General features: G+C 39.7%; 1 protein-coding gene across 1 annotated transcript in view; it reads left to right on the top strand.

The window, feature by feature from the left end:
- Positions 1-11,651, top strand: part of TMPRSS7 (transmembrane serine protease 7) — a 30,844-nt gene extending 19,193 nt beyond the window's left edge. The window contains exons 11-18 of the mRNA XM_075034091.1: positions 2,503-2,639; positions 3,785-3,892; positions 4,533-4,643; positions 5,781-5,897; positions 7,390-7,567; positions 7,747-8,015; positions 9,036-9,172; positions 11,450-11,651. Of these exons, the coding sequence (XP_074890192.1) occupies positions 2,503-2,639; positions 3,785-3,892; positions 4,533-4,643; positions 5,781-5,897; positions 7,390-7,567; positions 7,747-8,015; positions 9,036-9,172; positions 11,450-11,620 (1,228 nt within the window). The 3' untranslated portion in view covers positions 11,621-11,651. The remainder of the gene's footprint in view (positions 1-2,502; positions 2,640-3,784; positions 3,893-4,532; positions 4,644-5,780; positions 5,898-7,389; positions 7,568-7,746; positions 8,016-9,035; positions 9,173-11,449) is intronic.
- The last annotated feature ends 899 nt before the right edge of the window (positions 11,652-12,550 follow it).

Raw genomic sequence — 12,550 nt, 5'->3', positions numbered from 1 at the left:
TAGGGAAAACTTTATCTAACCAGAGACACTGAATGAAACCATGCAGTTCTCCCTCGTCTTTCTTCCAGTGGACGTGCAAATGCTCCTCTGCCTAGTTATAGGAGTCACAGCTGATGAACTGCTTTTGCTGAAATTCTCATAGGCAGAAATATCAATGGGTCTCTGTGAGCAGACTGTTAGAGGTTTATGTGAGCAAAGAGGCCGCCAGTGTTTTATTTTCCTTAAAGCCATTGGTGCAACATCCCATTGTCTCTGCTACAGGATGCCATGTATCTAGTCATCCCCTGAAAAGGTATCCTACTCCCTGCTTCAACATATGGGACAGGATCCCCTTAATTATTTTCTTTCCGTAGCAATGGCACAGAATTACAGATGGTGCCTTGCAACCTCCATTTGTGGTGGAGAAATAGCTAGCAAAACATCAGTAGAAGGCTCCCAAGGATCTGTAGCTCTGTCTTACAAATCCCACAAGCATATGGTGTTTCTCACTCTGTACAGGAGATAGCTTCCTTGGTGTAGCTGTCTCAGCTCTTCCACAGATGGGCAGGAGCTTCCTCTACTTCTGGAGAGGTGAGGTTGTTTTATGTGGCTGAGAAGTGGTTAATGCAGCCTGCAATTTTTTTTGAAATGGTGCTAAGGTTTGTTGGAGGGAGGTTGTCTAAGTCACTGACAGAAGGAGAAATGTAGAAAATGTATGTGGGCTAGCTGAAGGCAATCAGATGGTTAGGTGGCATTTTGTTATTCACTTTGGCAGGCTGTTTTAGGTTGGGAACATCGACAGAGACACTAAAATGAGTGAGAAGATGACTTCCTGCAGCAGGAAGTCTTCACTCTTAGCCCCGATAGATTTTTTTTTTTTTTTTTTTTTTTTTGACGGTTAACTTTACTATAGTAAAAAGCTGTAAATTAACTCTTTTTTTTTTTTTTTTAGCTGTTTCCAGGATGTATAAGAGGAGTTTATTTCTTTAATTGTTTTCTTCATTTATTTTTCACATTGCTGGAACAGAATCTCCCAGGTCTGTTAAAAGGATGTTTCATTTTCATAGGATGAAACAAAGCACATATGGAAACGTATGAATGAGCACGGCCATTCCCTATGGCGTGCTTCAATGGGGTGCACAGGATGTCCAGACACATCTATCCACAGGGAAATCACTGACCAATTTCCCTGCATTCATTGACATGAAGAGTAGTCCTGGTGCAATGTCTGCTGTTGCCAAAATAAATAAGGGAAATATTTACCTCTTGATAATAGTCCATTTAACAACACAGTAATCTCTTTTCATGTTCTTCATTCTAACTGCAGCATATGACCTTACACTGCTGGTCAAGCAAGGGTGTGTGCCAAGTGTGCTAAGAATCAATACAGCTGCTTCTGCTTTTAAATCTACTTAGACTGATAAGAACTTTTCTTGACAGGAGTCTTAAAGCCAGATGTTTTTCTCATAAGTGCCACATTTTTGGGGCATTTTAGTGGAACTGAGAAGAGGGTCCTTATTTCTACTTCTAGACCAACTTGTACTGTCAATGTTCAGTGGTTTGCTACATTTAAAACCAAATCCAATTTTCAAAGCACGATCCAGCAACCTTTCCCTGTTAAAGATTTGGGGTGGTTTTGGGGTGGTGGTGTTGTTTTGGTGGGGTTTTGGGGGTTTGTTTTGGTTGTGGGGTTCTATTTTGCTTTTTTGCCCCCCCCCCCCCCCCCCCCCCCCCCGGCGCCCCAGCTAGAGTAACATCTAAATGCCATTTGCAACATCTTTGATGAAAGAGGCAATGGAAATGCATTAGCAATGGATGGATTAAATGTTTGCTGGCATCAGGGAGCATTTAGGTTTCTCTGAGTTAAGTGGCACCTAGGCAGAAGTCCAAGCTCTTTGCCAAAATGACAGCTTAAAGTAGAAGCACGCCCAAGGGAATTATTTATTTATTTTTTTTAATCTAGACTAGCTATTTGAAGACATGACTTTCAAAGGTAAAATTCCAGAATGCTAAAGGTGGATGAAGGCTGGGTGACTACTTAAAAATATTTTCAGTTTCTCTAAATCTATTCCCCTCTGCCTCCAAAGTAGTTGGACCAATTTTATCTCAATGCCTTTGTGCACTCTTCTTTAGGGCCAATCGTCAAAATCAGAGCAGCTAAATTTGCTCTCCACCGTGCTGACGGTTTCCCTCCCACCAAACTTACTTAAGTCTTCCCAAAAATCCAAATCTTTTGAAAACAGATATCAGAAGTGGTGACAAAAGTACCCATGTTTGTTTTGATAAATTTCTTCATTATATCTCCATTCCTCTAGACTTTCTGCCAAAACATTCTGCTTGCATGTGTGTGGTCATGAAGGATTATGACCAGCATTTTGGGGAATTTGTGTACCATTTCAGATTTTGGTTCTTAAAGTATGGCAGCTGACTGTATTGCTGAATTTCAGTGATGTTGACATTTAAATTGTATGTAAGGTAATTTTGATTTGAAGGATGCTCTAGAACTCCAATGAACACTTTTAGGTACTGCGGTTACTATGTTGATCACCAAACAGTCTTCCACATCGCAAGTTCTGCTGTCAACATCGAGCTTCAGTGCAGTTCGAAGGTCTCAGAGAAGCCACTTCTGGTGGACTATGGCAGCTATAACATCAGCCAGCGTAAGATGGATTTTATCTTTTTCAACCCGTCTTTGTATTTCAGACCTGCGAAGCAGCATTTTTCAGGCCTGGTAGGACTTAATTGGGTTCACGGAGGAAATTCTCTGTTGGGTTTTTGTTTCTTTTCTTTTCTAATCTTACCAAGTCAGGTAACTAGCAAACAAAGAGCCTTTTCTAGTTCGTCAAGGCTATGCAGCTAAAGTTTGTGGGCATGTGCAGCATGCTCTGGTTTCCTGTACGCACACAGCCTGCTCTCTTCTGCACAGTCCCTAAAGCTTCCTGCGTGGCTATGGCCACGGTGCAGTCAATTGAAGTCTGCTGTTCCTGGTTGTTTTCACTCCAAGGTTTTGTTTGCAAGGTTTCTATTACTACAAAGGCTTCCAGGTAACGAACAGAGGGTACCAAATATACAACTGCTTATTCCAATATTTCTATCAATTTAAATACTTGGTGTGCAAGTAGAAATCTGAGCTGAAAAACTTCTTAAAAAAATGATAAAGCAGTCTACTGACTGCAAGTCTTTTCAAGTCCTGAAATAGTTTACCGATACTTTTTCCCCTGTTTTAATCTCATACGTTCATGTTGTTAAAGTAGTAGAGAGGCAATGGTTTCTAGTCATAGTTACTCATCACATTAGAGCAATTTTATGCATTACATATATGTGGAGTATATAAAAAGATGGTAACTTCATGATTTTATTTAAAAAGGCAAACATTTATGTAATTCGTAAGTCACCTCAATACAGGTGACTAACCAAAGTTGCAAAGTGCTGCAGATTTTGGTTATTGAAAGTGACAGTGTCCTTTTAAAAGAAGATGGCTGTCTTGTGTGGCACTGTAAAACACTGGCTGATTTGGTCCAGTCCTAGTGTAGAGTCTGCAGTACAAATTGCAGTAACAGCTGAATTGGAACATTGGAGATGTTTTTTCTTCTTTTTTTAAATCTCAGTTTTCAACATCTGAACTCAATTTAAGTGCTGGTAATGCATACAGACTATTAAATTTAGATCAACTTTATCATTCCTTGGAACAGCTTAGTGACTGTAAATTGAAATGAGCTGGTAATATTTGTGAAAAAGAAACTTTTAAGTTGTGTGGGTTGTTTTTTGTTGTTTTGGTTTTGTTTTTTTTTTTTTTTTCCTCCAGCATGTCCACCTGGACACTTCAAGTGTTCTACTGGCTTATGCATCCAGCAGATGCAGCGTTGTGATGGGATAAACAACTGCTTTGATGAAAGCGATGAGCTCTTTTGTGGTTTGTATTCACTTATTAGAGATCTTGACTTAAAAACCCAATGAATGTATTCTCTAGTCTTAGAAGGCAGCTGAAACAACATGAAATATTTTTTGGGGAGGAGGAGAGAAGTTTCCAGCTTCCTTTATATGTCAAGGTAGAGACCATCAGTCAGTCTCTTGAGTGCTCAATTCAATTTAATTTAATTAGCAAGGGGAAAAACTGAGGATGAAGAAGGTATGGCACTGGAAAGCAGGAGGAAGAAAGTTAGATGTGCAAAAATAGCCATAATAGGCTATAGTTTAGTTTTTCCTCGTGTGATAAATGCTGGTAATTATAAAGTTTTGTTCTATTTTGAGATGAGTTATTTTATTTTCATGGGGGAATGACAAATTGGGGTGAATAGAGTAGGTGAGAGTGATAATAAATGTCCATGGTGAAAAAGGATTAGAACTTGGGCCACTTCACTTGGGGCAATTTGTGAACTGGGATAGGTCACTGAACTCCTTTGTGCTTTATTTTCCCCATGCATAATGTGGCACTCTTACTCATCCTTGTATTGTGCAGTGAAGGTATAAAAGTGCTACCTGGGCATAGTCAGAAGGGTAGTGTTAGCATTACAAGCACACTTTGGTAGCTGATTTGACTTATGTTTTTAAAGATGTCCCTGAGTGGAACTGTAACTCCAGCTTCACAATACAGGATAACCTGCTTGCCTGCAATGGAGTAAGTGATTGTGAGAATGGAAAAGATGAGCAGAACTGCACCCACAGTAAGGCTACTCTCTTGATTAATTTTTTTCGCTCTTCTATCATCTATCCAATCCTGACTTGAATACTGGATGCTGTATTCAAAGAGTTAAGAGGCACTATCAAATCTAACTCAGGCTCTACAATTCTGTTCAGTTTTCTGATATGCTTATAAAGCAGTCATTACTGATTTTAAACTGTTTCTTTTTAATGAGCTCATGAACATCTGTTTTAGCAAAATACTGGCAGAAGAATTAAGTACTCTGGGTGCAGGATTGGGGATCTAGGGATTTAAAGCCTGAATCCCAGATTTTCTCTCTTTAAAGCATAATCTGTGCAAATTATTTCCTGGATCTCTTTTACCATCTGTAAAATAACTATAAAAATGATAATTTCTCTGGAGCAGTTTTCAGGATTATAAGGTTAATGTGTTTAAAATGCTAATGAAGCTATAAATTTAACGTTAGGCACATGAAAGTTTTGAGTCAGCCATTTCTTTAACTTTTTAGAATAAATGGACATCATGACATATGAAAGGGAGCACAACTAGGAAGTGTTACAAGTAACTTTTAAAAAGAAAAGTTATGGGTTTTGACCTGCTTGACTAAATAGTCTGTGTAAATGGTTACAGGATACTTCTGTGTGTTGACAAAAAAAAAAAGATTGGGTTTGAGTGGCCTCATTTGTTGTGAGCTACAGGGAAATAGGAAAATGCCAAGGTTGGGGGTTGCAGTTTAACTGAATACAATTAGTAAGACTGCTTTCAGTATGATCTTTCAGTTCATATTTAATACTGAAATATAAAGGAGGGCTTTTTTCCAGAGTACTGGATGTTTTCTCTTTCTAGCCTAGCACTTGCTTTACAGCGAAGTTTTTGCTACTATATCCAGGTTCATTAGTGCTATGGGAAAGGATGGGAGGAAATCTTTGTTCAGACTCAGCCAGCTTGATGCAAGCCTTAGTACAGATGCAGTCCTACTTGAATAGTTTACTCTACTTGGAGATTGGTTTAAGCCATTCCAGCCAACATGTTCTTTTGCTATGTTCGCTCCTATCTATTAATACATGTATGAATCTTTCATCTGTGCAGGCATGTCTTCATGTGTTAAGCTGAGCCAATAGTCTCTTTTTTTTTTCTCTCCCCTCCACAACTATTTCAGGTATTCCTTGCACCAACCACACATTTAAGTGCAGGAATAACATTTGCATTAGGAAACAAAACGCAAAGTGTGATGGGACTGTGGACTGTATTGATGGAAGTGATGAAAGCAGCTGCAGTAAGTCCCTCTCAAATGTTCATCTTTTTGAACTTTGAACCTTTTACACAATAAAGCCCTTTATTTCTTCCTTTTTGGAGTGGGTACAACTCAGGCAGCAGGTATTGAGTTTTTATTGCATACTTTCAGTGATAGTGGGGTAATGATCCACTATCACTTCAGGTCTGGTTGCAGAATTTCCTAATTTCTTGTGGGATGGCAAGTTTACTGTTATGGGGAGTCTTAGTCAGCTGTAATGCTTATTGCAGCTATGTTAAAGAGCAGAGAAGCAGGGTTAATTGCAGAGTGAACTTGGCTTGCAGGTAAGGCAGCATTTTTGTTGCCTGCGGCAGTGTCAGGTACTTCTGTTGGAGTCAGACTGTATTTGGACTTCAGGAGTGACACAGCTGCAATGAGATAAAAGACACAAACTTTTGACTTCTCTTCTGGATGGTGAAGACCCCAGTATTTCATAGTACCAAGCTAGGTTCTCGTCTCTAATCTTCCTAAAGTAATCTCTGTACAAGCTTTTCAGGTTGTTTTGCTGTAGTGAACAGGTGATGGTTACTGCAGTAGGGTTAGGATTAGTTGCTTAAACTGAATATTCTCAGGTATTTTTGTCTAGCCCTCAGCTGTTTCTGGTATGTTACCTGTATGTCAAATCTGCCAGCACCTGCCTCGGATCCAGTAGGACATCTTAAATGACTAGCCATATGCCTACTTGTGTTTAGAAACATTAATGCTGCTTTTGACTCTTTGGCTAAGTGCTGGAAAGTGCCCAGAAGCATAACACCTGTGTGTAGGAGTGTGGGACTAAAACTCCTGAGCAGAGGCTTTATGTGCATGATGGGCACAAGGCCCTACAGAAGGGTCTTTCTTCCTTGCTCTTCAAATTACAGCGTGCAGCTTTTTGTGCTGAGACATGAATTCTTCACCTGTGAGTTGGTAATATACAACATTTTCAGACTTTCAGTTGTTTCCATGCAAATTAATAATTGGACCACCAGGTTTCTGAAATAATAACTGACCAAAGTCCACATAGGTGGCTGCTACTATAAACACTTTTCTGGTATCATTCCCACTCTTTTGGCAAGAAATAAGTGTCCTCATGATGCTGATCTTCCTTACTTCCTGATGGATTCCTTTCAGTTCAGGGCTGACAGTATTAAAAAGAGATGAGGAATTGTCTGGTTTTATATATTCATTTTGATGCTTATTAAATCAATGGCTCCTCTGACACTTCTGACACAAGAAATATTTAGAGGCCAATTTCTGCAGCAGAGCTAGAAAAGAAACTTAATGTATTTCCCAGGCCAGTGCCTTTTCTTATGGAATCACCTCTTGTTTCAGGAATACAGTAGCCAAATAGAGAAATTTTCTGATTAGAGCAGGGCAAGGAAATAGATTTCAAAACATTTCAAAGTGCAAGATTCTTTCATGCCCTGTGTGGGAAGCACTCCCATTAAAGGAAAGCACTGGGGATGGGGATTATAACCTGAAATATCCCTTGCAGGTTGTGGCAGCAGCAAGAGCAGCAATCCCATCTCTCGGATCGTAGGCGGTACGAACACTGAGGAAGGTGAATGGCCCTGGCAGGTCAGCCTCCATTTTGTGGGAGCTGCTTACTGTGGGGCTTCAGTGATATCAAAAGAATGGCTTGTGTCTGCAGCTCACTGCTTTCAAGGGAGCAAGTAAGCAGTCTTCCCCCTAACTCCATCCCAAACATAGCCAGCGTCCCCAGACGCCTTTAGCTTCCAGAGTTTGAACGGCACTGAGGTGGGACGTGTCCTCCTCGTTCGCCTGCCCCGCTGTTGGCAGGCGTTTTGGGGTACTTTTTTAAGACACGTCTTGTTTGTTTGCTCCCAACCAGGCTGGCTGACCCCAGAGCGTGGCGCGCTCACCTGGGGATGCAAACGCAAGGCCGTGCAAAGTTTGTGTCTGCGGTGAGACGGATCATAGTCCACGAATACTACAACAGCAGGAACTACGACTACGACATCGCGCTGCTGCAGCTGAGCAAGCCGTGGCCGGACACAATGAGCCATGTCATCCAGCCGATCTGCATGCCTCCCTTCTCGCACAAAGTCCGCAGCGGTGACAAGTGCTGGATAACAGGTTGGGGCCAAAAGCAGGAAGCAGGTGAGTTTTATAGCTTCGGTTGAGCTAATTTTGTTCCCAGGCAAACAGCAGCCTTCACAGCTGTGGGTGGGTGTGCAGGACACCTGCTCTTCTTGCATGGCTGAGGTGTGCAGAAAATGATAATGTTTTGAATTTACTCTCCTATGGAAGTAGGTTCCTGTACGCACATACCTTCATAGGCTCAGGAAAATTGGCTGCTGGTCCTGTGGGTCTCGAAGTCCTGTGTGCTTGTGTTGTTAGCTAAGATTTCCAGGGGAGCTACGCTCACTCCGAAATCACACGGTATTGTTTTTCCCCTTTGTTACTCTTGGAGGTATGTTAGCATGCCCAAATGGACCCTCTGCTGCTTGCCGCAGGGAGGTGAAACTGCTATGTCTCCTTCCTCCCGCCGTCAGCCTCTGCAGGCTGAACAGCCCTGCAGGGCCCACCCCGGCTGTGAGGTGCCAGCTCCGTCCTCGGAGTGCGGCTTCACAAAATGGCTGCCCCACTGACAAAATGGTCGCCCCGCAACAGTGGGCTGCCCCTTTCAGACGGAGAGGACCAAATTTTGAGATAGGTCCAAGTTCTTTTTGCTGCCAAAAGAGCAATTTGCATTCCGTAACTGACTCGTAATCTTAATTTTGGATCACACGCCTTCAGAGGTACTGCCCTAATTGCAAATCTGTCTTGTCTATTTTACAAATACCTTTGTAAAATCTTGTTTCCTTTTAAAAATAAAAAGAGAACAGATTAAGAAGTCTTGAGACATTTTGCAAAAGGCATTAGAAAAAGCTTTTTGGCTAGCCCTAGTGATTATGCCATTTTATTTGGTGTGGCCAAAGGACCAAGACCACATTACACGAATGCCTGATACTTAGAAGAGGCTTTCTGCATTATTGCAGTTAGTTGTCTGGAACCTGGAATACCTTGGAGATTAAAAGTATCTGTGGATATTTTCTGAAAACTTCTTGTTTTATATTTCAATAGATGAGTAAAATGCCAAGATCTGTTGAATTATCCTTCTTTCAATTTGTTTTCCAGATGATGAAGGTTCAGCAATTCTTCAGAAAGCAGAGGTAGAAATTATTGACCAAACATTATGTCATTCCACATATGGGATTATCACAGCTAGGATGTTTTGTGCTGGACTAATGTCTGGGAAAAGAGATGGGTGCAAAGTATGTATCTTGGCACACTTTGCGTAGAGTTTATCTTGTCTTTCATTGTTGCACGATGAGATGTAAGAATTGACCGGCAGACCGCTTTGCGGTCCATACATTTCAGTTCTGAAAAACAGCAGTGTAAGAGTTCTCTATCTGGGTCAGCCACCTGGGTGTTTTCGCAGTTTTGCTGCTTTATGTGCATGAGTAACATCACTAAGTTTCAGTTGCAGGCCAAGGGTCAGTCAGTTTGCAAGTCCCAATAACAAGTTGAAGTCAGGCAATTTTTGGCACAAGAGCGTCTCAGTTCAAAGAAAAAACTGAGAAACTAGCTTGTCTCTTTTCAGGATCCCTCCCTGCCAACTTGGAACTACAGGGCTATCTGATGAGATGCAGACAACTAGGCACAATTTTTCAAATGTATAATATTTCTGATTTGGAAATGCTAAAAGATAAACATGAAGTTCTGAATTTACTTCTAGTATATAGTAGTAAAGCTATGTATATACACACTATATATATTTAATATATCATAGTTTATATTATATATGATATATAGGATATACTATATTAAATTATATAGAACTTATATAAAACATATATATTTACTACTAAAATAGTAGTAAATTTACTGCTAAAATAATAGTAAAATTACTAATTTTTTTATGATGGAGATGATCTGGAATATCCAAGATGTTCTGGCATTCACTGGTCTACAGAAAAGTGGGAGACACCACAATGGCTCTCAGGGCAAGGAATGTCTGAGGGCTTTCTGAGGGAGTATAATGTACCAGCTGCTTTTTAGAGATTAGCGAGATCATTGACATTAACGACCATTTTCACTAACTGGAGAATTTGTTTCTGCAGTTATCTGCATGGCCATTCAAGATATGGCCAAGGAAAGACATAATCTACAGGTCTTTTGGCTGCATTTCTGTAAGGGCAAATGATTTGTGACTATGTCTGGCAGTTGCTGGAGCTGACCAAAATGTGGGAATTCTGTTTTTTGAAAAATTTTGGTGTTCCACTTTTCTTTTGTCCCAATAATTAAAGAAAAAACTTGAAAATTTGACTCTTTAAATGCAAAATCTTAATTGTCAAGGAAGGAAAAAATTACCTTCCAAGATAAATCTTTAACGGGTTTGTGAGGCAATTCAGGATAATTCTACTCTGAGCAGCAGGTGGCTTTGCTAGATCATCTTCTGACATCCCTTCCAACCTGCATATCCTAACATCCTATAAAGTTAAAGCAAAATGCTTTGCTATATCTAACAAAATAAATGTCTAAAAGGAAGACACTTCTCTTGCAAAATATTTAAATTTTACAAACTCACCTTTTGCTTTTGGAAGTTCTTTATTGCATCCAATGTTTTGGTAAAGATTGACTTGCTACTAGCTGTCTTTTTCAGAGATGTTGTGTGTACAGCAGAGTCTTACAGGAAAGTGTAAGCTTTGTCCAAGAAGCTTTCCCCAAATGGTGGCACTTTTTTTTTTTCCTGAACCTCTGCCAATGTATTTCTAGAAGAATACCCTATAAAGGAAGAGTACTATTTGCTTTGTCCTGTATTATGGAATTATGCCATCCTGTATAAAACTTTGAAGTCTTAAACAGACTTCATTTTAACTGCTCTAATTACAAAGACATTATGTGCTCCTAAACATTACATCTACTAGATGACAACATCAGGGTTTTTTTCTTCTTTTAAAAAAACTAACAAAACCAACCAAACAAAAAACCCCACAAAAAACCAAAACACCACTAAACAAAAAACCCAAAACAAATCAGCAAATCAGTTGAGGGATTCAATCTGTTTCCATTTATCTTTAATTTGAAAGAAGTTATATCACTATTAAATATTGTATTTAATTTATTACATTTATTTTATTTTTGATTTATTTTTTTTAAAAAGCTTACTATTTTTTGGAGTCCTTAGGTTTGTAACCTATAAATGAACATACATATTAAGTAGCAGATTTGGGGTTTAGCTGTAAGTTTGAGGCTAGGAAACAAAATGTGAATTTCAAATCTAGTCCATTAAAAGTAATATCTTTATTAGTGTCTTTAAAGATTGAGAGCTAGCCCTCTTTCCTGTGAAAGAGCAAACTTTGGTACAACTGTGTAATCCCATCTACTTCAAGAAAAAAACGCCTGTTGACTATCTGATGGTTTGAACTATGTGAATGGGAAAATATAATCACTGTTGGAATTACTCAGGCAAAATATCTCCTGTGGAATTTTGTCCTAGTTTTCATAATCTGTATTGTAAACACACACAACTCGTATATTCTTTTTAGGGTGATTCCGGTGGACCATTGTCATGTCAGAGCAATGGAGGTGGAAAATGGTTTTTGACTGGCATTGTTAGCTGGGGTTATGGATGTGGAAGACCAAATTTCCCAGGTGTCTACACAAGAGTGTCAAATTTTGCACCATGGATTCACAAATATGTGCCTTCAGTCTTGTAACTTGAAAACTGTTTTCCTGAAATGAAGCATGTCCTGGATACCTCAATTAAAAATCATATTTGGTAAAACTGTTCTGTGGTGGAATTTCTTTGCACGTCTTCCTGCTGATTCTGGAGTACACTTATGGAAGTAACAAATACTCTTCTTTCAGACCTTGGTGAAAGAGGAAGAGACTGTTCTTTGTGGTGGTTGTTCTGTGCAGACGACTGGAAACACAGGAGGAGGTGCAATAATAAACTTCTGGCACTTTGTGTTCATTTTCCAGGGACCAGCTAAGTGCAATCAGCTGTCAGGAAGCTGAAGATAGAGTTGACCACCTACAGACAGAGCTTAAGTCTTACTCAGTCATCTCCTCCGAGACATGTATGGCCCAATACAGTAGTAACTGTGAAGTAGCAATTAACTGTTAGTACTCTTGCAAATACTACTCCCTACCTCCTCCACCAAGAACAGCTGACAGAGAGAGAGGAAGAGGAGGGATTGCAAAAAGTGAGCTCAATCCTCTCAAATCCATAGGGCCCTCATTTTTGGAGATCAGTTCTGCAGTTATGCATGGAACAAAGCATTAGTCTTATTCCTTCTCCAACTTTCATTTTAATTAACTGCATGATTTGGAGCTACTACCTCTTTTATTTCCTCGTATTTAAGTTCATCCACTTGAGAATTTGAATTCTTTATCTTCAGGCAAACGTAACAAGATGAGTAAACACGGCGATGAGTGTTACTGCAATGATCTTGTCCTTGCCTAAGTAAAACTGATGCTTCTACACTATGAGAGGTACTGCTATGGAATTGGGTTCTCTCGAATATATATAATTTTAAAAAATCCTGATACAATTTTTAGAGATGACACAAAAGATGTTTTATTTCCTCTAGGCTTTTTCTGTGGGTTTCTTTTCTATGAAGGAAGGGGCAAAGCATCAGTCAGCA

This window comes from Buteo buteo, chromosome 8, assembly GCF_964188355.1.
Source record: "Buteo buteo chromosome 8, bButBut1.hap1.1, whole genome shotgun sequence".
NCBI lineage: Eukaryota > Metazoa > Chordata > Aves > Accipitriformes > Accipitridae > Buteo > Buteo buteo.
Note: the sequence above shows the minus strand (reverse complement) of the source record. Positions and strands in the feature narration are given on the sequence as shown.